General features: G+C 47.3%; 1 protein-coding gene across 1 annotated transcript in view; it reads left to right on the forward strand.

Annotated features, from left to right (window-relative positions):
- LGMN (legumain) overlaps positions 1 to 20350 on the forward strand; it is a 39715-nt gene extending 19365 nt beyond the window's left edge. The window contains exons 3-14 of the mRNA XM_032287592.1: positions 5161 to 5258; positions 6520 to 6601; positions 8098 to 8183; positions 9869 to 9944; positions 10438 to 10500; positions 11428 to 11494; positions 12320 to 12438; positions 12526 to 12615; positions 14339 to 14539; positions 17925 to 18095; positions 19496 to 19563; positions 19824 to 20350. Of these exons, the coding sequence (XP_032143483.1) occupies positions 5161 to 5258; positions 6520 to 6601; positions 8098 to 8183; positions 9869 to 9944; positions 10438 to 10500; positions 11428 to 11494; positions 12320 to 12438; positions 12526 to 12615; positions 14339 to 14539; positions 17925 to 18095; positions 19496 to 19563; positions 19824 to 19866 (1164 nt within the window). The 3' untranslated portion in view covers positions 19867 to 20350. The remainder of the gene's footprint in view (positions 1 to 5160; positions 5259 to 6519; positions 6602 to 8097; positions 8184 to 9868; positions 9945 to 10437; positions 10501 to 11427; positions 11495 to 12319; positions 12439 to 12525; positions 12616 to 14338; positions 14540 to 17924; positions 18096 to 19495; positions 19564 to 19823) is intronic.
- Positions 20351 to 25577: the final 5227 nt, after the last annotated feature.

The following is a 25577-nucleotide window of genomic DNA, read 5'->3' on the forward strand; positions in this document are numbered from 1 at the left end:
ATCCTAGATGAATTAAGACAGTTAAATACTGTGTGGAACTTTTATTAGATAACACTTAAAGGAAGTCAGTACATTAAAAAAAAACAAAAGGATAGATCACATTTTGCCTGCCCATTTACCAGTTGATGGACATCTGGGTTGGTTCCCATTTTTGTCTATTATGAACAGTGCTGCTGAGAACATTTGTGTGCAAATCTTTGTATGAGTAAATTTTTTTGTTTCTCTTGAGTGGATACTTAAGAGTTGAAACTGTTGGGTCACATGGTAAATTGATGTTTGACTCTTTGAGAAACTATAAAGCTCGTTTCCAAAATGGCAGCCCCACTTTATGTTGCCATTGCAGTGTATGTATGGACGCTCTCGGTTCCTCAGTCCTCGGCAACACTTGTTATTGTCTGTCTGGCTGTGAAGTGGCTGAAGTCTCAGTGTGGTTTGATTTGTATTTCCTAATGACTTGTGATGTTGAACATCTTTTCGTGTGCTGATTAACCATTTGTGTATCTCCTTAAGTGACGTGTTTATTGAAATGTTTTGCATATTTTTGGCTCAGTCGTTTTGTCTTATGAAGGTACAGGGGTTCTTTGCATGTTTTAATATAAGCCCTTTATCAGACATGTGTTTTGCAAATATTTCCTTGTAGTCTGTTGCTTTTCATTTTCTTAATAATGTCTTTGGAAGCGCTAAAGGTTTTAATTTTGCTGAGTTCAATTTATCAAGGCTTTTTTTTTTTTTTTTTTTTTTTAAGACACAGTCTTGCTCTTTTGCCCAGGCTGGAGTGCAGTGGCGTAATCTCAGCTCACTGCAACCTCTGCCTCCCGGGTTCAAGTGATTTCTCCTGCTTTAGCCTCCTGAGTAGCTGGGATTACAGGCATGCACCACCATGCCTGGCTAATTTCTCTGTATTTTTAGTAGACATGGGGTTTTACCATGTTGGCCAGGCTGATCTCGAACTCCTTACCTCAAGTGATCTCAAAGTGCTAGGATCCTTGGCCTCCCAAAGTGCTGGAATTACAGGTGGAAGCCATAGCGCCTGGCCTGATTTGATTTTTATAAAACTAAATAGCAGCCAGATAATGTCTGTATACCATGTGTACAATAAAATGAATACCTGTGTACCTTGCACCTTGCTAAAAAAAAATTAGATTATACTAGTACCTTGTTCCTGTCGGATGGACTCCCCCTCCCTTCCCTTCAGAGACTAAGCTTCTGATTTTTTTGGCATTCATTCATTTGCTTTATAGTTTTGCTATATGTCTATTTAACTGTAAACAGCATGATGTTTACACGAGCCTGTTTTGATCTTTATATAAATGTAATCATAGTGAAGGCATTTTTCTATGACTTGTTCTTTTTTTCATTATGTTCCCAAGAGTCACCTCTTTGGAAACTTGGGTTGTACTTGTTTGCGTGTTTTTTTTAAAGTTTTTATAGATTCAGGGGGTACATGGATATATTGCGCATATTGCGCAGTGGTGGAGTTTGTGCTTTTTGTGTACCCATCACTGGAGTAGTGGGTTGTATTCCATTTATGTGAGCATATGACAGTTTATTTTTTCAGCTCTTAATGGCCATTGGAGTTATTTCTTGGCCTTTGCTGTTCAGGTGATGCCGTGAACACTTTCTGGTTTTCCATGGCATAGAGTTTTGCTAGGTTGTATGGCTAGGAGTAGAATTGCTCGGTTGGAGGGTATGTGGTTCGACCCCACTGATAACATCAAGCTGTTTTCCAGAGTGGAGTGCCGGTTACACTATACTTCCACCATAGCTGTATTAATTTACTAACACTGCTTAAACAGATTGCCACAAAGTTCATGGCTTGAAACAATAGAAATTATTATCTCACAGTTCTGAGACAAGAAATGTGAAATGGCTCTCACTGGGTTAAATCACGGCGTTGCCTGGCCTGTGTTCCTTGCTGGCTCAAATAATAATTTGGATGGATGAGGGATCTCCTTGGAGGCTCTGCTTTCTCGTCTTTTCCAGCTTTTAGGAGCTGCCTGCATTTGTTGGCTCATGGCCCCTTCTTCCATCTTCAGTGCCAGCAAGGGTCAGTTGAATCTTTCTTACATTGCATCACTCAGACCCTGACTCCTGCCTCTGTCTCCACATACAAAAACCTTTTTGATTACATTGGGCCCACTGAAGGCCGGGCACAGTGGCTTGCACCTGTAATCCTAGCACTCTTTATCAAGGTGGGAGGGTCACTTGAGCCCAGGAGTTTGAGACCAGCCTAAGCAACATAGCGAGATCCTGCTCTACAAAACATTTTAGAAATTAGCCAGGTGCAGTGGTGTGTGCCTATAGTCCCAGCTACCTGGGAGGCCGAGGTGGGAGGATCACTTGAGCCCAGGAGGTCGAGGCTGCAGTGAGCCAAGATTGCACCTGTGCACTCCAGCCTGGGAGACAGCAAGACCCTGCCTCAAAACAAGCAAACAAACAAACAAAAAAACAAAAATTACATTGAGCCACTGGAATAATCCAGGAAAACCTCCCTATTTTGAGGCCAGCTGATTGGCAACCTGAAATCCATCTGCTATCTTGATAACCCTTTACTCTGTAATGTACCATAGTCACAGGTTCCAGGGATTAGGATGTGGACATCCTTGGGGGGCTGTTCTGCCTACCGCAATTAGTGTTTGAAGGTCATTATTCCACAGAAATGGGGACTTAAACATTTAACAATCTTTATGCGTGTGTGTGTATATAATATTTAGTAACTATTTAAATATGATCTATGTTTGCTCTGGGCCTCTATTTTAATGATTTCTCTCCTGTCCATGTATGAAGCAGGATCAAGCTCTGGGGACAGAATGCCTGGGATCTTTCTTTTTTGGGGGGTAGGGGGACGGAGTTTCGCTCTTGCTGCTTTTGCTGTTGGCTGGAATGCAATGGTGTGATCTCGGCTCACTGCAACCTCTGCCTCCCGGGATCAAGCAATTCTCCTGCCTCAGCCTCCTGAGTAGCTAGAATTACAGGCATGCACCACTACACCCAGCTAATTTTGTATTTTTAGTAGAGATGGAGTTTCACCATGTTAGTCAGGCTGGTCTTGAACTCCAGACCTGAGGTGATCCACCCGCCTCGGCCTCCCAAAGTGCTGGGATTACAGGTGTGAGCCACTGCACCCGGCCAGAAGGCCTACAGTCTTTCACTTGAGCACTGTGGCTTGGGCAGGTCACCTCACCTCCGGAGGCGGCTTTTTCCTTGTCCATAATAAAATGGGGATCATTACCTTTATCACGAAGGATTGCTATGAGAATTAAATAAGATAACACCGATGAAGTCTTAGCACAGTGCTGGACAAATAGAAGCAAGTCAATAAAAATGAATTCGTTTTCCTGTTTGTTCAGTCATCCATTAATTTAATCGCTCCTGAGTGCCAGGCCCTGGACTCACCCATTCAGCATTCAGCAGCTGTATACCAAGCACCTGTCTTTGTCATAAAATAAGTCCATTTGCTTGGGACATCCACAGGCAGAGTGCCGGTCTGAATGTTTGATGAACTTTAGTTTTATCGCTGTGCTCAGTGTTGTTTAGGGTGTAGACCCAGTTGTTCAGGCTGTCTTCCTTGGGGAGGCAAATTGCTGGGTACATGCCTCTCTTTACGCTTACCTATGTCTTTGTTCTAAGAATGACAGGATTAAATGTAAGCAGACAGGCAACATTTTTCATTTCTGTCTTCAGATGATGTCCATGGCATGAAGTGGTAGAATGTTTCATCTGAGATAAGGAAGCAAGACTGTCTTCCCCCTTGCATGGACAAGGAGTTGCATTGGGAACATTTTTTTCTTATTCCTAATATTGTCTTCCTTTGTATTCTTGTTATTTTTAAAAACTTAAGAGCAATTTCTCAATTCCTGAGTTGGACTTTTGAGTTTTCAGTCAGTTCTCTAAACAGTGACTTTGGCAGACAGAGTACTTAGATCAGAAGACTCCTGTGGGAAACAGAACTAGCTCTGTTGGCTTCTCATTCTAATTTTGAGGAGGGTAAAATCCATGCTTTCCAGAGACTGTTGTATAGTCTGAACAATAAAAATAAGTTACTTAGGACTTGCAGAGGCCCTTCTTATCTGTAGACTTGGTGGTGGTGGTGTGGTGGGGGTTTGGTGGTGGTGGTGGTGTGGTAGTAGTGGTGGTGTTGTGGTATGTGGTGGTATGGTATTGGTGTTGGTTGTGTTGGTGGTGGTATTGGTGGTGGTGGTGGTGGTGGTGGTGGTGGTGGTGGAGGTGATGGTTGTGGTGATAGTCGTGTTGGTGTTGGTGGTGATGGTTGTGGTGTTGGTATTGGTGGAGGTGATGGTTGTGGTGGTGGTGTTGTTGCTGGTGGTGATAGTTGTGGTGCTGGTGGTCGTGGTGGTGGCGGTGGTGGTGGTGGTGGAGGTGATGTTGTGGTTGTGGTGGTGGTGGTGGTGGAGGTGATGTTGTGGTGGTGGTGGTGGTGGTGGAGGCGATGTGGTGGTGGTCGTGGTGGTGGTGGTGGTGGCGGCGGCGGTGGTCTTGGTGGTGGTGGTGGTGGTGGAGGTGATGTGGTGGTGGCGGTGGTGGTGGTGGTGGTGGTGGTGGTTGTGGTGGTGGCGGCGGTGGTGGTGGTGGTGGTGGAGGTGATGTGGTGGTGGTGGCGGTGGTGGTGGTGGTGGCGGTGGTGGTGGAGGTGATGTGTGGTGGTGGTGGTGGTGGTGGTGGTGGTGGCGGCGGTGGTGGTGGAGGTGATGTGGTGGTGGCGGTGGTGGTGGTGGCGGTGGTGGTGGAGGTGATGTGGTGGTGGTGGTGGTGGTGGTGGTGGTGGCGGTGGTGGTGGTGGTGATGTGGTGGTGGCGGTGGTGGTGTTGGTGGAGGTGATGGTTGTGGCATTGGTGGAGGTGATGGTGGTGGTGGTGGTGTTTCTGGTTCCGGTGGTGGGGTGTGTGCATGTGTGCTCACCTGTGCGTGTGTATGTAGCCCACATGTACACTAGTTTTCTGGTGAATAATAATTTGGAAGGATGAGAGGTCATTGAGATAAAAATATCAGTGTGTGTGTTTTAAAATAATAATTTAAATGCCTGACCAACAGGGGATGATTCACAGTAAGTCTTCTGTGAGAGGGAACACATCACTCCTTAGAACTCCAAAATTGGCCTTCCCAGCAAAACCTAAAAGTTAACCAAACCGTTTCTCCCAGGCAGATGCGTGCCATGCCTACCAGATCATTCACCGGAATGGGATTCCCGACGAGCAGATCATTGTGATGATGTATGATGACATTGCTTACGCTGAAGAGTAAGTGGGGAACACTTGGAACTTGGTGGCGAAGGACTTCAGGGTTGTTTAAAAAAAGGTCGCATAGATTGACAGGAATCCTAGTGGCCTAATGTTAGGCCAGACAAAGACCATAGGGATACCTCATGTTAAGCTTTTTTTTTTTTTTTTTTTTTTTTTTTGAGACAGAGTCTCGCTCTGTCTCCCTTGCTGGAGTGCAGTAGTACAATCTCAGCTCACTGCAACCTCTGCCCATGGGTTCAAGTGATCCTCCCACCTCAGCCTCCTGAATAGCTAGGACTGCAGGCGTACACTGCCAGGCCCAGCTAACTTTTGTATTTTAGTGGAGACAGGGTTTCACCATATTGGCCAGGCTGGTCTTGAACTCCTGACCTCAAGTGATCCGCCTGCTTCGTCCTCCCAAAATGCTGGGATTACAGATGTGACCCACCGTGCCTGGCCCTCATGTTGATCTCTGACCATAACTTGGGTGTGCCCTGGGAATGGCAAAGACAGGAAGTGGGTGCTGATGGGTGCTTTGAAAGGGTTTGAAGCCGAGTTCCCTCTCATCCTGGAGGACTCATTGGGTTTTAGGGTGCTTGTTCCTAACCTCCGAGCATGCTGCAGCACGGGACACCTGCATGTCGAATGTTTTCATTTGTAGGTTAGATCCTCCCACTACCTTCTTAATATTCTTATTTTATTACTTGCTGAGTTTAACTTCACAAATAGTTCCCTCATGCCACTTATCTGATCAGAGGCAGCAAGTATGGGCATAAACTCATTGAGTTCTAACCTCCCAGCTCCTTGGTTACCCCGCTGCAGCCGCGGTGAAGGACGCTACCCTTACTGTGGTCACATTCTCAGCTCATACGTCACCCATTCTGAGGCTTTAATGCTTAAGCTCTTGTATCGAAGTCTTGTACTCTGTCCTGTCTCTTTCTGAAAGGAATTTCGCTCTGAGAAAGCTTTTGAAGAGGTCTTGCCCCCATGATGCCATCTGGTTTCCAGCATGCAGCCAGGAGCACCTCAGCTTTGGTCCCTGCCTGGGGCTTTTCGAGCTCAGCTCCTCACTGCCCCTGCCAAGAGCCCTTGGGCTGTGGGACTGCTCAGATGCCCAAGCCGCTCGAACTACTTACATTTTGGCCACTATGCAGGCCATAAGTTGTATCTGCAGCAAACCTAGATGTTTCCTATTTTTCACATAACATGCATGTTTTTGAAGAGAGAGGTTTCGGAGATATGCCACATTTGTGTTTCAATTGTGTCCTTCCATTTTCAGCAATCCCACTCCAGGAATTGTGATCAACAGGCCCAATGGCACTGACGTCTATAAGGGGGTCCCGAAGGACTACACCGGAGAGGTGAGTGGCTCTGGGCCTGGAGCCGGCAGGCTCGGTTTTCATTTTAGTGATGATTTTTCCTTCTTCTGTTTCTGGAATCAGAACCTCCTGAGTCTGGTTTCTGGCCAGAGTTTCACATTTGTATTAGGATTTTTGCCTGAGAAGTAAATTATGAGAGTTTTGAAAGAAAGCAGAGGAAAAGAAAATGTTTAGAATAAGTTGCAATCCACTGATAGTTCCCAGTCTTCTCATTCTTTAGGCCTGACCATGTAGTTTCTTCCGTATTAACCTTTCTTGAGCTATCACCATTAATCTGATTATAGATTATCTGTGCTCTTTTATAAAAATCAGTGTTCTCAGTACCAGGCTTTGTGCAAAGTATCTCAGGATTTTTGCTGAGATAGTTTTTCATTTAGTATTATTATATAGTTTATTATATAGTATATTATAGATATAATAGGATATTACTTCCAAAAACTTTTTTCTTCCTCCTAGTTGAGACTGTCTAAATTGACACTTTTTTTTTTTTTTTTTTTTTTTTTTTTGAGATGGAGTTTTGCTCTTGTTACCCAGGCTGGAGTGCAATGGCGCGATCTCGGCTCACCGCAACCTCCGCCTCCTGGGTTCAGGCAATTCTCCTGCCTCAGCCTCCCGAGCAGCTGGGACTACAGGCACGCGCCACCATGCCCAGCTAATTTTTTGTATTTTTAGTAGAGACGGGGTTTCACCATGTTGACCAGGATGGTCTCGATCTCTTGACCTCGTGATCCACCCGCCTCGGCCTCCCAAAGTGCTGGGATTACAGGCGTGAGCCACCGCGTCCGGCCGTTAAATTGACACATTTTTAAAATCGCTGTAATGACTTCATTCGCCTGCTTTTCATCGTCTGTTTTAAATGTTGGATCTTTCAGGAATTAGTTATCCTTTTGATAAAGAAACGTGTATCGGATGTTTAACGATGCTTTCAGTTTCATTTTATTTTATTTTTCTTTTAAAGTCAAATACAATTAAATTTAACATATCATACAGGTAAAAAAGATGATCTTATTTAATGAAATTGTTTCTATATAGTTTTTGTTTGTTTTTTTGAGACAGAGTCTTGCTCTGTCGCCCAGGCTGGAGTGCAGTGGCGCCATCTTAGCTCAGTGCAACCTCCACCTCCTGGGTTCAAACGATTCTTCTGCCTTAGCCTCTGAAGCAGCTGGGGTTACAGGCGTGTGACAGCAAGCCCAGCTAATTTGTTGTATTTTTAGTAGAGACAGGGTTTTACCATGTTGGTCAGGCTGGTCTCCAACTCCTGACCTCAAGTGATCCTCCCACCTCGGCTTCCCAAAGTGCTGGGATTATAGGTGTGAGCCACTGTGCCTGGCTGAAAGTTTTTGCTCTTAAGCCTAAGGGCCATGAGCCTTGGAATGTGTGGAATGTGTGGGCTGGTGGCGGGCGTCGGCTGCAGACTCAGCCAGCTCTCTGGGTTGGAGTGACAGCTTCATCTGATCGTGGTTCCTAATTCCTTGTAGGATGTCACCCCACAAAATTTCCTTGCCGTGTTGAGAGGCGATGCAGAAGCAGTGAAGGGCGTAGGATCCGGGAAAGTCCTGAAGAGGTAACGTCTGTTTACAGATACTACACTTCTCTCAATGGTGTGGGACCCAGTATAGAGAATTTAAACAGCTGGTGCTCTGTGCTCCTAGCCTGTTTACCTGTGAGAAGGTACGAGTGGAGAGTTTGGTTCTGACTTGGGACAGGTGCTTAGGTGTTTCAGTGGCTTTTCTTGGCAGGCCATTTCTGCACAGAATTCACCTTATGATCCAGGGCCCCTCATTATTAATAAAATGTTCCTATCACTTAAACCCCTCATTCCTTGTTGTCTGTGGACCTTACTGCAGGTATGTCCCACTACCAGCGGAGCCCCTGAGGCAGCTGAATCCCTGTGGTCAGATTGCAGGGCCACCAGCCCTGTGCTCTGATCACAGATCGGCCCAGCAGGGGAGGCACATTCGTTAAGTGCAGAGCTGACCTTCCTATTGGGGAGCACGAACCCCAGGGCTTACCCCTCTGGCTGTGGGCTAAAGATGTCTTGTTTTTAGCAATTCTTTATGTGTTATTTTTATGTGATACTGGAGACTCTAGTGGCATATTTCTTTTAACTGGTAGGGAAACCTGGGCACAAGTAAGCTCGTGTGAATTAGTGCAGAGGCTGGGCATGGCGGCTCACCCCTGTAATCCCTGCACTTTGGGAGGCCAAGGCAGGTGGATCACTTGAGGTCAGGAGTTGGAGACCAGCCTGGCCAATATGGTGATACCCTGTCTCTTCTAAAATTACAAAAATTAGCCAGGCATGGTGGTGCGTGCCTGTAGTCCCAGCTACTCTGGTGGCTGAGGCAGGAGAATTGCTTAAATCTGGGACATGGAGGTTGCAGTGAGCCAAGATTGTGCCACTGCACTCCACCCTGGGCAACAGAGTGAGACTCTGTCTCAAGAAAAACAAAACCTTTTGGGAGGCTGAGGGAGGTAGATCATGAGGTCAGGAGTTCAAGACCAGCCTGGCCAACATGGTGAAACACTGTCTCTACTAAAGATACAAAAAATTAGCCAGGTGTGGTGGTGCACGCCTATAATCCCAGCTACTCAGGAGGCTGAGGCAGGAGAATTGCTTGAACCTGGGAGGCGGAGGTTGCAGTGAGCCGAGATCACGCCACTGCACTATAGCCTAGGCGACAAAGTGAGACTCTGTCTCACAGCAACAACAACAACAACAAAAATTAGTGCAGAAATGGACATCTGTGTAGGATGAAGCAAATGGGCTTCATGTTAAGTTACTACATCCCTGCCACCTCGAAGTAGCGCTGTCTGGTGGAAGCCCTGGTGTGGGAGGCAGGTGGGCATCCACACGGTGTGGGCCAGAAGGGGAGGCTGCAGATCCATACTGAGCTCATTTTGGGGAGATCTGGTTGGACAGTGTGGCTGTCTGGGATGAGGCCCAATTGCCAAAGGACCCCACTCTCCACCTCACACCAGGACTGTCTGCTCGTTGCCCAGGAAAGGCCCCTCCTCCTTTCTAGCCATACTTCAGAATTTGGAGGCACTAGCATATACACTGTGGTTCAGAATCTCACCGAGGGGAGCGGAGGGGACAGGCCAGACACCAGGCCCTTGTGCTCATCTTCAGATCTGGTTGGGCAACTCTACTCCCCAAACTTCTTAATTTTTTGATTAGGACAGCTTTTCATAGAAATAGAAGTAAAAATCGAAAAAGGAAATGATTGACCTCTGATTCTTTCTTGGCAGTGGCCCCCAGGATCATGTGTTCGTTTACTTCACTGACCATGGATCTACCGGAATACTGGTTTTTCCCAATGAAGATGTGAGTTTTCCGAACATTTTAAGGACAAACTAGCAGAACAGAAAAGCAAGCCTAGGGGTCGAGATTAAATCCATAGCGTGTATTTGCCAATGTCCTGCCAGGGTTGGTTTGCATGTGTGGCACTGGGTGTGGGGGATAGGTTTAGCAGCTTGAAATCTGTCCAGGGATGTCTCTTCCAGATGATTTTCCCCACATTTCTGTTCATATCGTAGCGTCGGTAGCTGTCTCCGGACTTGGGTGTCTCGCATTAGACCTGAGAATAGAGCAAAAGCTCTGGACAAGGTAGTGGGTGAAGAAGTACATCCCCTTCCCCTTTTTAAGTGTGTGCATAAGACACTTGAGGTGACGTTCTGGGATTGTGCTCCTCACCATGATTGCTTCCAGAGATTGGTAGAAAAGAATTTATGAAGCATTGTCGGAACTGTAGTAGTGGGCCGTCCAGCAAATCGTTTCTCTTGATGTGTTGGTCTGAATCAATATTCTTACCTTTCAGCTTCAGGTAAAGGATCTGAATGAGACCATCCATTACATGTACAAACACAAAATGTACCGAAAGGTAATTCTGCCCTTCGCGGAGGGGTGTGAGGGAAGCTGTAGGTGCAGAGTCCACAGTCTCGTGACTGTCTTCCAACTGTGGGTGCTGTGTTTTCTAGAAAGTAGATCCTTCCAGCCACTGGTTTCCCAGGATGAGCCTTTCGGCTTTAGCTGTTAGATTGGAATCACTGGAGAGCTTGTTAAAACAGTGTTGGCCTCGCCCCCAGAGTTTGGCCCAGTAGGTCTGGGGAGGGGCCTGAGAATTTGCCTTCCTGAGTTTCCGTGTGATCCTGCTGCTGCTGGCCTTTGGCCGATACTCTGCAGACTATTCCTAGGACTGTCCTCAGTTTTGGGCAGCTGGGGAGGAAAATACCACTGTCTTATTCTCACTTTGAGCCTTTCTCACCCCATAGCACCCTTTATGGAAACTGTAGGGCCGGAGTTTTTGGCTGGGTGTGTTGTCTCATGCCTATAGTCCCGGCACTTTTGGAGGCTGAGGCGGAAAGATCACTTGAGGCCAGGAGTTCAAGACCAGCCTGGGCAACATAGTGAGACTATATTTTAACCAAAAAAAAAAAACCCAAAAAACCCTACATAGGTTAGGTGATAATGCGACAGTGATGCAGAAAGACGGCCTGCCATGCTGTTTTGGTCTTTGAAACTCTTTCCTGCATTAGATAGTGAAACCGTTTTCCTTAGCATCACATGGCTCCATTTTCTTTGCATTATTTCAGCTAATATATGATTTTATTCCATTAGCAATGAATAAATTTGTGTGGCAGCAGCTTCCATAGCTTCTGGCAGCAGCCTCTTTACAGCAGTAATGTCTCCCAGAAGCAAGCCTGGGGGACCCTTAGGAATGGGTAGAGAGAGTGGGCAGAGCTCCCGTGGGAGGGCTAGAGGCCTATACCTGGCTGGGATGAGCTCACCTGCCCTGTCTGCCTCACAGATGGTATTCTACATTGAAGCCTGTGAGTCTGGGTCCATGATGAACCACCTGCCTGATGACATCAACGGTAGGTGATTGGGGTGCTGGCCTCGCGCTGGGCTGGTGAGCAGGTTGCTCAGATACTGCTGACATGAACATTCTCCACAAGCAGGGGCCGCTGAGGGCAGCCTGGGCCCTAGAAGTGGGGAGGTACTTGCAGGTAGCTCTGGGCTACCTCTGCTCCTGAAGGATTGATGTCAGGAAATAAAGAATCTGTATGTGAGCCTCATAGTTCTCTTCCAGTAAAACTACTGAAGCGAAAACCACATGGGCTTTGGACCAGTCTCTATCCTTTGCAACGTGTTGGTTGCTCTCTGATCTCAAGCAGGTGACTGGCCCTCTTTGACCCTCAGTTATCCCCATCTGTAAAGTGCGGGTAAAGATAGGCGTGTCTGTTGGGAGACTTATATTTTAAACACTAGCATTTGCCCAGCACAATTCTGAGCCCATAATAGAGAGGTAGTAAGTGGTAGCTTTTGTGTACGTTACGTTAATCTAGATGTTTCTTCAGTAAATGTCAGATCTCTCTGGAAACCAAATTAAGCCCATATTCTTCAAGTTTCCTGTGTTGTGGAAATGTCAGTGTTCTTCCAGAATAGCATGTGATGTCCTAAGCATGCCTGTTTGCCAATTGCTGCAAAAAGCATCTATCAGCTGGCTCCTTTCTCTTCCACATTTAATTTTAGATGAGTTATTGTAACCGAATGCATGGGGCTGGGTACAGTTACCCTCCTGTACTGATCGCAGGTAGCATGCTTCGATTTCACCAGGGGAGAAAGAAGGATTCAAGCTTCCAGAGTAATCCACAGGGGGAATGAAATACGACTAAAAAATCATCTTTAATTCCTCATAGTTTATGCAACTACTGCTGCCAACCCCAGAGAGTCGTCCTACGCCTGTTACTACGATGAGAAGAGGTCCACGTACCTGGGGGACTGGTACAGCGTCAACTGGATGGAGGACTCCGACGTGGTGAGCCCTTCGGGGGCTGGCTGTTCAGCTGGGTTTTAACTGTCAGACTTTGATTGTCTAAGGCCTTTAATGGTTTCATTTTTGCAGGAAGATCTGACGAAAGAGACCCTGCACAAGCAGTACCATCTGGTAAAATCGCACACCAACACCAGCCACGTCATGCAGTATGGAAACAAAGTGAGTCGGGGAGCCTCGCGCGCTTGTCCTCTGTTCTTGTGTCCTAGGTGGACTTGCCTGGAATACTGATCACTTGCTAAAGAGAGACGGGATCTGGGTGAGGAATGGTTGAGGCAAGGATGCCTCTGCCTCCCATTGCCACTCCATCCTGGGGACCTGCGGGCTTTGGAATCAGACCTTGCTAGGTTCAGACTTACAGAGTTGCGAGGCAAGCTCTTTCACTTCTCTGGATTTGTTTCCTCATTGGTCAGGACCCACGTGTACAAGGTAGCTAGGAGCATGAAAGAGGGCTGTGTGTTACGGATGCAAAGCACAGGCCTAGGATGCAGTAAGAGGTTACTGACTCGAAAGCTGCCGCTTTACGGTCTGTGGATTGTCCCACAGCCCCCTGCACCTTGGATTCTCGGGGGTCCTGCCCCTTTGTAAGCTGCAGGTTGTTACCTTTACCCTTTCACTATAGATTGGAGGCATTTCATCCTCCTCCAGAAGGGACCTGTGTGGTTAAATGGTGTTGCAACAGGTGACTGCTGAAAGCTTGGGCCCTAAGTGAAGCTGCTTAGCTGTGGGCATGTGCAGATACCGTAACAGATGCGCGGGGCCTCCCAGTTGTTCATATGCCCAAACACTATTCCCCAAGCAGCTCACCCCCATGGAGAGCTCGCCAGCCGAGATCTCTTCCTTGGGCTCAGGCATTGGCCTTCTAGAAGAACTTGGAGTCAGTAAAGCCAGCCATCCTGAGCCCTTCATCAGAGTGTGGGCTAGGGGACACGAGACCTGCACCCAGGGCACCATGACCTGGTCAGGCTTTGGCATGGGCATAGGAGAGAGTTGGTGCAGAGGGAAGGCCAGGGAAAGGTGACTCGGAGAAGGCAGGGTCCGTGGCGGCATAGTCCTGGCCATGTGGGAGGCTCTGCCATGTGCTTTCCATTCTCTTCACAGTATCCTCAGCATTGGCCATTGCTGATCTTGGTTGAGGAGGTGTGGTGGATCTTCTCCAGACTCTGTGTTGTTACATATATTCGTGTGTGTGTTACTGTTTATTTTAGAACTGTTTTTAGATTATTGTTGCTTGCTTTAGGAACAGAACGCTTGCAGCATTTCCCCTTCTGATTGGGAGCCAGTCTGTAGTGACTGCTGCAGCCAAATAGAGCCTGGCGGCTGTGCCCATTTGCTAGATCTTGATGCCAGGCATTAGCCTGGCCTCTCTGTGGCCTTAGCTCTGTCCTTCCCAGTGGACCCAGACTTCAGCTCTAACCTGGGCAGATGCTTTGTACCTTCCCACTCCTGGTCCTTAGGGACTTGCAGGTGAGTGCAGGTGGGTGAGCACATACAGGTGGCCCGCCTGGACAGGTGGCATCCTTTGCAGGTGACATTCTTTGCCTGGAATCCTTTGCAGCAGAACTGCTGTTCTTTCACATATGAAAGGCACTGCTGATCCACAGTTGGGCAGAGCTTGGACCAGAGCTGTCTGATGAAGGAATAGCAGTTATGCTGCAAAGGATGCCAGGCATTTTGAGTCACTCATTGGTAGATTTCAGGGGCTAACATGCACTGCTGGCATACTGCTGGGGTGACCACGCCTTTTCAGGCTGTGATTGTGGCCTGTGGTCCTGAAAGCATGAGGAGTGAATGGAGAGGCTGGACTTGGGGTATGTTGGGCACATCTGCTCTTCCCAGTCAAACCAGCTCGCTCTCTCCTGTCTCTTGCTCCCTCTCTCCCCAGACGATCTCCAGCATGAAAGTGATGCAGTTTCAGGGTATGAAACACAAAGCCAGTTCTCCTATCTCCCTGCCTCCGGTCACACACCTTGACCTTACCCCCAGCCCTGATGTGCCCCTTACGATCATGAAAAGGAAGCTGATGAGCACCAATGATCTGGAGGTGTCCAGGCAGCTCACGGAGGAGATCCAGCGGCATCTGGATGTAAGTAGTGGTGAAGGGAGCCGTGCCTAGGTGCTGTCCCAAGCCTAGGTAGGCAGCATGTGTGAGCACGGCCCCACCTCCTGACAGTTCTCCCTGCCATGCCTTTGTGGGAACGGAAGTGTGTGGGAACAGAAGCTGGCCTTTGTCCTCTATGTAACAGAAGCGGGTGGGCTGAGTCATGGTTGCCTCCCATCTTCATAAGTAAACTAACCTTGACCTCTTGGGAGTAGGGAGGAGTGGAATGGGGGCCCGTCTCCCACGTATCCTGCCAAGAAGCCATGCACATGTGTGTTTCCCTCATTTATACCTTGTTGCTTAGAGGACATTTTTCTTTTATTGCTTATTGAGTTATTAGCTAATCATGTTTATTTTAAAAATCCAGAGCCAGGTACAGTGGCATGTGTCTCTAGTCGCAGGTAGTTAGGGGCTGAGGCAGGAGGATTCTTTGAGTCCAGGATTCTCAGTTCAGCTTTGGCAACCTAGCAAAACCCCTTCTCTTCAAAAAAAAAAAAAAAAAAAAAATCCACAAAAATTTCTGCTGTTCTCAGGAAAACATAGTCATGCCTAAAATTCTTGTTAAAATGTTTATGCCGTCCTTTGCAATCACTGAGTCTGTTTTCAGTAGCTCATCAGTGTGTTTGGAGCTGGCAGAATTGCTATGTAAATTACAGCTGTGCGCTTGCTGGAATGCTGGGCAGAGGGTTGCCTGTCCCGTCCCACAAAGCCGACTCTGTGCTAACCCTTGTCCCCATTGTCAGCACAGCACAGTGATGGATATGCTGAAATACAGCCTGAGGTTTCTAGGCAAGATTTTTTTTTTCCTTTTCTTGAGATGGAATCTTGCTGTGTCATCCTGGCTGGAGTGCAGTGGCGCCATCTTGCCTTACCGTAACTGCCGCCTCCCAGGTTCAAGCAATTCTTCTGCCTCAGCCTCCCAAGTAGCTGGGACTATAGGTGTGTACCACCACACCTGGCTAATTTTTGTATTTTCAGTAGAGATGGGGTTTCGACCTGTTGGTCGGGCTAGTCTTGAACTCCTGACCTCAGGTGATCCACCCATCTAGGCAAGATTTTTTAAAAGAATCAGTAAGGTTTGTTTTAAATGCAAATATCTAGTTATCCCCAAAATTAGAACCCTGTGTATGACAACCTTATTAACCAGGACATATTTTTAGCTGGTGTCAGACACAGTAGATAGCACAGCAGAGTTAAACTGTTTAGTCTTGAGCGTCTTTATTTTTTTATTTTTATTTTTATTTTTATTATTTTTATTTTTATTTATTTTTTTTTTGAGACGGAGTTTCACTCATGTTACCCAGGCTGGAGTGCAATGGCACGATCTAAGCTCACTGCAAACTCCACCTCCTGGGTTCAGGCGATTCTCCTGCCTCAGCCTGTTGAGTAGCTGGAATTAGAGGCGCCCGCCACCATGCCCAGTTAATTTTTTGTATTTTGAATAGAGAAAGGGTTTCACCATGTTGGCCAGGCTGGTCTTGAACTCCTGACCTCAGGTGATCCACCTGCCTCAGCCTCCCAATGTGCTGGGATTACAGGTGTGAGCCACTGCACTCAGCCCAGAGTTTTCTTGTGTTTGCTTAAACACTGTGTAAATCACATAGGACTTCTTCGGTATCTGCTGCAAATTTGAAAACTATTTCCAAGACTATGTAACTATTATACAATTATACTTTTACATAAAGTAAAACATTATTATGAAAAAAATTAAAAGTAAGATTTTGAAATATTTAACTCATTTACAAATAACAATATTAAACACGTTTTGCTTAATATATTTTCTAAGACAAATAATTATTTTCCAAAACAAAAACCACTTTGGTGAGAAGCGTGGCATTGCTTTCCATCTGTGCAGATCTCTCGTGTCCAGCATATGAGAAGACAGCCGCACCCTTGTACTGGCGTCTGCCTTCACTGTTGAGCTTTGTTCTTTAGGCTGAAGTATAAGAAGAAAATCCAGCCTTGCAAAGATACAGAGTTGAGGAAGGGAAGACCCTCCGGAGCCTGAGAGCTCTTGGGAGTCTGTGGTTCTGGACCACGCCTAGAGAACTGCTGGTCTAACACAGAGTGGGCGGAGGGTCTTTGTGGAATTCAGACATGAAGCAAACAAACCCTGGCTGGAGAGTGGGTAGGACAGAGCTTGCTTGTAGAGTGAGGGATTTATTTATTTATTTAGAGGAGACTGAGTCTAACTGTCACCCAGGCTGGAGTGCAGTGGCGTGATTTCAGCTCACTGCAACCACTGCCTCCCAGGTTCAAGCGATTCTTCTGCCTCAACCTCCCAAATAGCTGGGATTACAGGCACCTGCCACCATATCCAGCTAATTTTTGTATTTTTAGTAGAGACGGAGTTTCACCATGTTGGCCGTGGCTGGTCTTGAACTCCTGACCTCAGGTGATATGCCTGCCTCAGCCTCCCAAAGTGCTGGGATAGCAGGCATGTGCCACTGTGCCTGGCCAAGGATTTTATTATTATTATTATCATTATGACTTTTTCTTTTTTTTTTGAGACGGAGTTTCCCTCTTGTTGCCCAGGCTGGAGTGCAATGGCGTGATCTCGGCTCACCACAACCTCCGCCTCCTGGGTTCAGGCAATTCTCCTGCCTCAACCTCCTCAGTAGCTGGGATTACAGGCACGAGCCACCATGCCCAGCTAATGTTTTGTATTTTTAGTAGAGACGAGGTTTCACCATGTTGACCAGGATGGTCTCGATCTCTTGACCTCGTGATCCACCCGCCTCGGCCTCCCAAAGTGCTGGGGTTACAGACTTGAGCCACCGCACCCGGCCTTATTATGACTTTTAATAGAGGTGGGGTCTCGATGTGTTGCCCAGGCTGGTCTGGAACTCTTGGCCTCAAGTGAACCTCCTGCCTGAGCCTCCCAAAGTGCTGGGAGTACAGGTGTGAGCCACTGTGCCTGGCCAGAGTGAGGGTAGTGCAGAAGTGCTTTCCTCTTCATGATGCTGATTTTCATCATTTGGAAAGAAAACAAAGCCCCTCTGTGCCCCACCGTGTGACGGTTGGATAGTTTCCTGAATGGGCAGAGGTGCCCGTGAACACACAGCACCCTCACAGCACAGCCGTCTGCTTTGGGGCACAGGTTCTGCAGCCTCCTGTCTCCACAGCAAAGGTTGTTTTAGATACAAATGTTTGCCAGAAGATCCCCGAGAGGCAGGTCTTTCGAGCTGTGGCAGGAGTGGGCACACACTTCTTTTGCCTTTCTCGGTGGGCATTGGTTGTTCTCTGCCCTAACCTGCGGGAGGCTGAGGGCTGCGTGGAGAGAGGCCTTTGCTCACACTTCTCCCCGTCCTGGGGCCCGGAGAGACTGAGTTCAGGGAGGCTCCTTCTGACAGGCCGTGTTTCTCCCCAGGCCAGGCACCTCATTGAGAAGTCAGTGCGAAAGATCGTCTCCTTGCTGGCGGCGTCTGAGGCGGAGGTGGAGCAGCTCCTGACTGAGAGAGCCCCGCTCACGGGGCACGGCTGCTACCCGGAGGCCCTGCTGCATTTCCGGGCACACTGCTTCAACTGGCATTCCCCCATGGTAAGCGGCCACCGGGCTCCGCTGCACCTGCAATCCAAAAGCTGAATTATACTGCCCCCCCCACACACCCCCACCCCCAGCAGCCACAGTGGATCTACTGCCTTATAGAAGTTTCCATCCAGGCTGAGGAACATGGGCTCACTTCAGAGAGGAAGAAGCTTGTCTAAATTCACTGACCTCACATCTTGGCCCCAGATCACTCCTCTTGTCCCAGTGGGTGGGAGAGTTTGCCAGAGCCATAGTTGACAGTTCTCACTTGTAGTGTGAAGAACAGTTACTTCTCTTCACATTTCTGCTGTCCCTGCCAAACCCTGGCCTCACCTCTACCCCTCACACCAGCCACACACATCTTCTCTCTCTGAGCCTGTTCTGACCTCTTCCCAAGACAGTTGAAGTCAGATGTGGCCCATGGAGGAAAGGTACTGAGTTTCTGCAGATGTAGAATTGGAAGGCACCTGAAGAGGTCAGTAGCATTTGGTGCTTTGATCCTCCTAGAGAAAGGTTGGCAAACTGGCCTACAGGCCTGTTTCTCCCCCATAACCTGTTTTTGTGAATAAAGTCGTATTGGGGCTGGGCGTGGTGGCTCATGCCCGCAATCCTCTTGTTGCCCTTGCTCGCTCTTGTTACCCAGGCCGGAGTGCAATGGCGCAATCTTGGCTCACTGCAACCTCTGCCTCCCGGGTTCAGGCAATTCTCCTGCCTCAGCCTCCCGAGTAGCTGGGATTACAGGCACCCACCACCACACCCAGCTAATTTTTGTATTTTTAGTAGAGACAGGGTTTCCCATATTGGCCAGGCTGGTCTCGAACTTCTGACCTCAGGTGATCTACCCGCCTTGGCCTTCCGAAGTGCTGGGATTACAAGCGTGAGCCACTGCGCCCAGCCCAGTCTTGGTCTTTTGACCTTTGGAGTCATGCACAGTGGATCTCTTCCTTTGTTCTCATAGAGTTCTTGGGTTCCCCTGAAGTTTTTTTTAAAGTTAAACATCCCCACGGCTTCACTATTCCCTGGTGTGAGCCACTGTGGCCTTCAAGCACTATCCATCTCCCTCGCTGGCGTTTGCCTCCCAGAATGAGGTTCCCAGAACAAAAAGGCAGACTTCCAGGGGAGATCCCAGGCCAGGGCAGGGAGCAGAGCCATTAGGAGTTCCCTGTCAGGAGTCCTGCCCTCAGATTGGGAGCACGGAGCCCCACCAGCCTCTGCACTGCGTGTGAACCCTGACGTGTGTGATCTTTCCTGGGGGATGGTCCATAAATATCACCAGTTATCTAAAGGTTGGGAAAGGATCCACGACCCAGTGGCAAGAGCCACTGGCCAGGATGCCTTCCCTCTGTAATTGCAAAAGCGGATTGTGTGGTGAGATGAGGATGTTTGATTCCATCTTGGTGGTTTTCTTCCAGTACGAGTACGCGCTGAGACATCTGTACGTGCTGGTCAACCTTTGCGAGAAACCGTATCCGCTTCACAGGTAATGCAGCAATGGCACTTGAAAAGTCGGTGTCATTCTGAAAGCAGAAGGGGCTGCCATCCTCTTCTGCAACTGGGCAGTTTCACTTCTGCCGGGAGCTCCCTGCAGCTTTCCTCTAGAGCCATTTGTCAGGGGTGTCCAGAGGCCGTGCTCTTAGTGGCAGCTGCTGGGCGGGTCTGTCCTGCCTGCCAAGTGTGGCTTTGTGTTTGCATTTCTTCAGAGTCAACATAGTTCACCAAGTTTCTTCCTGCCTCTCACAGGATAAAATTGTCCATGGACCACGTGTGCCTTGGTCACTCCTGAAGAGCCACTTCCTGGAAGCTTTTCCAAGTGTGAGCGCTCCCCCAAATGTGTGCTGATCAGAGCTGGAGAGGTGGAGTGGGAAGTCCCCGCTGCTCCGGCCCTCGCTTCAGGGCCTTCTTCACAAGATGACTTGCTCCCCAGTACCTACCTCCCCAGTCTTCTCTGAAAACTACAAATTTGGGTGGAGAAAGCTGTGTATTGAGAAGGGTCATATTTGCCTTCTAGGAGGTTGTTTTGTTTTGTGCATTAGTTTTAAGGAGCAGGAAGTTCATGGGGACTTCTGTAGCCCCTCTCAAAAGGAGTCTTTGTTCTGAGAAATCTGAAGTTGAAACCTCTAAATCTTCAGAATGATTTTATTGAAGAGGGTCACAAGCCCCAAATGGAAAACTGTTTTTAGAAAATAATTATGATTTTTGATTGCTTTTGTACTTAATTCTGCAAGTGTTCAAGTCTTAAAAAATAAAGATTTATAACAGAAGCCAAATATTCACGTCTGACCCTGACTTTGTGGCTGAGGCTCCTGTCCCTGCTAGCAGGGTCCTCCGTCATCATCGTCTTTTCCAGCCTTATCGCCCACGGCTCTCCTCCCACCGTCCTGCTGTTTTCCACTCCTCTGCATTCCTTGGGCTCTGCAGCATCCACAGAGAAAAGGGCTCTGTGCTTTGCTACTTGCTGTTCCTCCTGCCCTGGAATGCCTTTACCATCGCCACGGACCCTCGAGGTGTGGTTTAAAGTACACTTCTTTCCTCCAGCCTTCCTCACCGTCTCTTCCCCACTGATCAAAAGTTGTTTTTGGTCGGGTGCGGTGGCTCACACCTGTAATCCCAGCACTTTGGGACGCAGAGGCAGGTGGATCACCTGAGGTCAGGAGTTTGAGACCACCCTGGGCAACATGGTGAAACCCTGTCTCTACTAAACATACAAAAATTAGCCAGATGTGGTGGCACGCCTGTAACCCCCGCTACTCGGGAGGCTGAGGCAGGAGAATCACTTGAACCCGGGAGAGGGAGGTTGCAGGGAGCCGAGATCGCGCCATTGCACTCCAGCCTGAGTGACAGAATGAGACTTTGTCTCAAAAATAGTTGTTTTTATTTAGGATCTTTAAGGTGAAGAGTACCTCTTCCATGGTTAGAAGAGATACATGATAGAAATAAAGATTTTATTACTTACAGGAGCTGGGGTATACGCAGCACATCTGGAGGCCACACGCACACACATATTTAACATTTTCAGGTCGCAGTTGACCTCAGGTAACTGGAGCCTCAGAAAGTAAAACTGAATAGATATAGGGGACTAGGATATCCATGCAGTGGAGTATTGTGTAGCAATAAAGAGGACTGAAGTGCATGGGCGTGACAGAACATTAAGCCACCTGAAAGAAGCAGCCAGCCACAGGCAAATCCTTAGAAATAGAAAGTCCCTGGAATCCTTAGTTCTAGGAATGAGGGAGAAGGGAAATGAGTAGTAGCTGCTAATGGGTACGAGGTTTCTTTTTGAGGTGATGAAAACGTTATAAAAGTGATGGTGGGGCCGGGCACGGTGGCTCACGCCTGTAATCCCAGCACTTTGTGGGGGCCGAGGCAGGCAGAACACTTGAGGTCAGGAGTTCGAAACCAGCCTGGCCAACATGGTGAAACCCCATCTATACTAAAAATACAAAAATTAGCCAGAAATTGCTTGGACCTGGGAGATGGAGTTTGCAGTGAGCTGAGATTGTGCCACTGCACTCCAGGCTGGGCAACAGAGCGTCTAAAACAAGAAAAGCTGGGCTCAGTGGCTCATACTTGTAATCCCAACACTTTGGGAGGCCAAGGCAGGCAGATCACCTGAGGTCAGGAGTTTGTGACCAGCCTGACCAACGCGGAGAAACCCCGTCTCTACCAAAAATACAAAATTAGACAGGCATGGTGGCGCATGCCTGAAATCCCAGCTACTTAGGAGGCTGAGGCAGAAAAATCACTTGAACCCTGGAGGCAGAGGTTGTGATGAACCAAGATTGCGCCATTGCACTCCAGCCTGGGCAACAAGAGCAAAACTCCGTCTCAAAAACAAACAAAAAAAAACCTGATGGTGATGATGGTCAGGCACCTCTGGCCGCACTAAATATTATCGTATTGTACACTTTTTTGTTTTTTGAGACAGCGTCTCATTCTGTGGCCCAGGCTGGAGTGTACTGGCGTGATCATGGCTCACCGAAGCCTTGAACTCCTAGCCTCAAATGAGCCTCCCACCTTGGCCTCCCAAAGTGCTGGGATCACAGGAGTGATGGTACACTTTGAGTGGAGGAATTATGTGGTATAAAGCGGTTTCTAAAAAAGCCATGTTAGCTAGATGGCTGTTTTGGTAGATAGGGAAAAACAAAGAAAAAATAACACTAACAAAGGCTGACACTGTGACCACCTGTCTTTAGGCATACCTATCTTGTTTAGCAATGATTGACTCCTTAGTGTTTGGAGTTATGGCCTGGAAGTTGAGATACCGGCATAGAGGGTTATGTCTGTGACAAATTCAAGGGTGAAACTCTTGTTTCTAATGGGCCCATTTCTTGTCAGCACAGATTATCTTTTCTCAGCGAGGTCCTCCCTTGGCTGCTCAAATGACTTTGGGATAAAGAACTTTTAATGCCCTCCACATCTGGGGAGCTGTCAGGTTTTAGGTGACAAGTACAAGAAACACTGAATTTGCTGTGCCAGAGCTCAGCAGGGGGCCGACTGGAGAGCAATACTGAAAACTAGAGTTTTAAAGGGAGAATTTTTTTTTGAAGATAATTTTATTTCATTTTTAAATTGACAAAAATTCTATGTATTTATTATGCACAGCATTTTATTTTTAATTTGAATAGGTTTTTGGGGAACAGGTGGTGGTTGGTGACCACAGCAGCGTATACTCTACCCAATCAATGTGTAGTCTTTTATCCCTCACTCCACTCCCACCCTTTCCTTCGAGTCCCCAAAGCCCAGTGTATCTTTTTTTTTTTTTTAGATGGAGTTTTGCTCTCGTTGCCCAGGCTGGAGCGCAGTGGTGTTATCTCAGCTCACCGCAACCTCTGCCTCCCAGGTTCAAGCAATTCTCATTCCTCAGCCTCCTGAGTAGCTGGGATTACAGGCAGGTGCCACAACGCCTGGCTAATTTTGTATTTTTAGTAGAGACAAGGTTTCACCATGTTGGCCAGGCTGGTCTCAAACTCCTGACCTCAGGTAATCTGCCTGCCTCGGCCTCCCAAAGTGTTGGGATTATGGGCGTGAGCCACCACACCTGGCTCAGTGTATCATTCTTACACGTTTGCATCCTCATAGCTTAGCTCCCACTTGTAAGTGAGAACATATGATGTTTGGTTTTCTATTCCTGAGTTACTTCACTTAGAATAATGGTCTCCAGTTCCATCCTGGTTGGTACGAATGCCATCATTTTGTTCCTTTTAATGGTGAAGTAGTATTCCATGGTATATATACATTTTCTTTATCTACTTGTTGATTGATGGGCATTTGGGCTAGTTCCATACTTTTCTTTTTCTGTTTGAGATACAGTCTCATTCTGTCACCCAGGCTGGAGTGCAATGGCACAATCTCGGCTCACTGCAACATCTGCCTCCCAGGTTCAAGCGATTCTCTTGCCTCAGCTTTCCAAGTAGCTGGGATCACAGGTGTGCACCGCCACTCCCAGCTAATTTTTATATTTTTAGTAGAGACGGAGTTTCACCATGTTGGCCAGCCTGGTCTTGAACTCCTGGTCTCAAGCAATCCACCTGCCTCAGCCCCCGAAAGTGCTGGGATTATAGGCATGAGCCATCGCGCCTGGCCCCATATGTTTGCAATTGCAAGTTGTGGTGCTATAAACATGCATGTGCCCATATCTTTTTCATATAATGACTTTTTTCCCTCCTGGTAGATACTCAGGGGTGGGATTGCTGGATCAAATGGTAGATCACTTTTAGTTCTTTAAGCAGTCTCCACACTGTTCTCCATAGTGGTTGTATTAGTTTGCATTCCCACCAGCAGTGTAGAAGGGTTCCCTTTTCAGCACATCCACACCAACATCCATTATTATTTTAGTTTTTTATTATGGCCACTCTTACAGGAGTCAGGTGGTATCACATTGTGGTTTTGATTTGCATTTCCTAAAGGGAGAATCTTAAAAGGCCTTAAGATACAGGTGGTAAAAAAATGTGTTCCTCTATCTTCTAGAACTGTTAACTACCGTAATCACCCTGCTTCTCTGTTTTTGTGCCCCCCTCCCCGTAGAATGAGTGTACTTATTTAATAAATATGGAAACTTGAATGTTCATGGTTCTAAAAGTTGAAAGCAGCTATGTTGCATTTCTCAAATAAATGACGATTTCTTAAGTCGCAATGCCTTGACCTTTTCCCTCCTTATATGGTTCATAGGTCCCCAGTAGAAATGGGCCCTCCAGCCTTTGTATTAAGCATTTCTATAAGATTTCTGGCTGGGTGTGCTGGCTCATGCCTGTAATCCCAGCACTTTGGGAGTCCGAGGTGGGTAGATCACCTGAGGTCAGGAGTTCAAGACCAGCCTGGCCAACATGGGGAAACTCTGTCTCTACTAAAAATACAAAAATTAGCTGGGTGTGGTGGTGCACATCTGTGATCCCAGCTACTTGGGAGGCTGAGGCATGAGAATCACTTAAACCTGGGAGGCAGATGTTGCAGTGAGCCGAGATTGTGCCATTGCACTCCAGCCTGGGTGACAGAGCCAGACTCTGTCTCAAAAACAAATAAAAACGATTTCTTTATTGGTCTGCTCAGGCTGTTACAACAAAATTCCTTTATGCCAGGTAACTGTAAACAATATAATTTTACATTTCACAATTCTGGAGGCTGGGAAGTCCAAAATGAAGCCACTGTTCTGTATGGACTCTTGGATATTTTACACTTTGGGTTGTAATCTCATACTTGAGTGCTCAAATTATTCCATCTTTGGCTAGTGGGAGCTCTTTCAATTGGCTGCTGTATCTATTTGAGATTTCCCCTGCACCCCCCTTCAAGACAGCTATTCTTGTTCTTGTTTGAGGACTTGCTTAACTGTCTGCACTACAGGATGCTTCAGGCTTATCATAGATTTCCTGCCCAGTCATAGCATCAGCCGTTTCTCCAAGGAGCCCTAGTTCCTTTTATTGAAACATTTGTGTTATAAACCAAGACCTAGGTACTAGATGTCTTTGTTGGTCCTGGGTTATTGTTGCTTCTAGGCCCTCTCAGCTGACAGAGCAAGGAGATACTTATGTGTTTGCTAACTCATGTGTATACAGACACATACGTATAAATATTTCTATTTGTAACCATACGTGAGTTCATACTGTCTCCAACTCTAATTCATTACTTCATGGATCATTCTAGCCTCCTGCTCTTTCGTATCTGTAAACTCCCACTCCATCAGAGATAAATGTGACACCAACCATCCACCATCTGTTTAACTGTTTGATTCAAGCATACATGCGAGGCAACATCAGAACCGTTCCCCACTGGGGAACAACTTTATCAATTAGAATACATTGCTTATACGCAGTTCTGTTTGCCTTTACCCTCACAGCCTCATTCCCAAAATTACTTGGGCAATTTCTTTTCCCCATTCCCTTCAGTGGGGATGTCTCATACATTTATAATGTAGTTAGATGATTTTGTTGTAGTCTGCGTTCCATCTCGGGATCCCCTAACTTCCTAAGTGATATTTTGAAAATCTACATACATCAAGAT

This window comes from Sapajus apella, unplaced genomic scaffold (genome assembly GCF_009761245.1).
Source record: "Sapajus apella isolate SASKATOON/1434 unplaced genomic scaffold, GSC_monkey_1.0 scaffold20, whole genome shotgun sequence".
Taxonomy (NCBI): domain Eukaryota; kingdom Metazoa; phylum Chordata; class Mammalia; order Primates; family Cebidae; genus Sapajus; species Sapajus apella.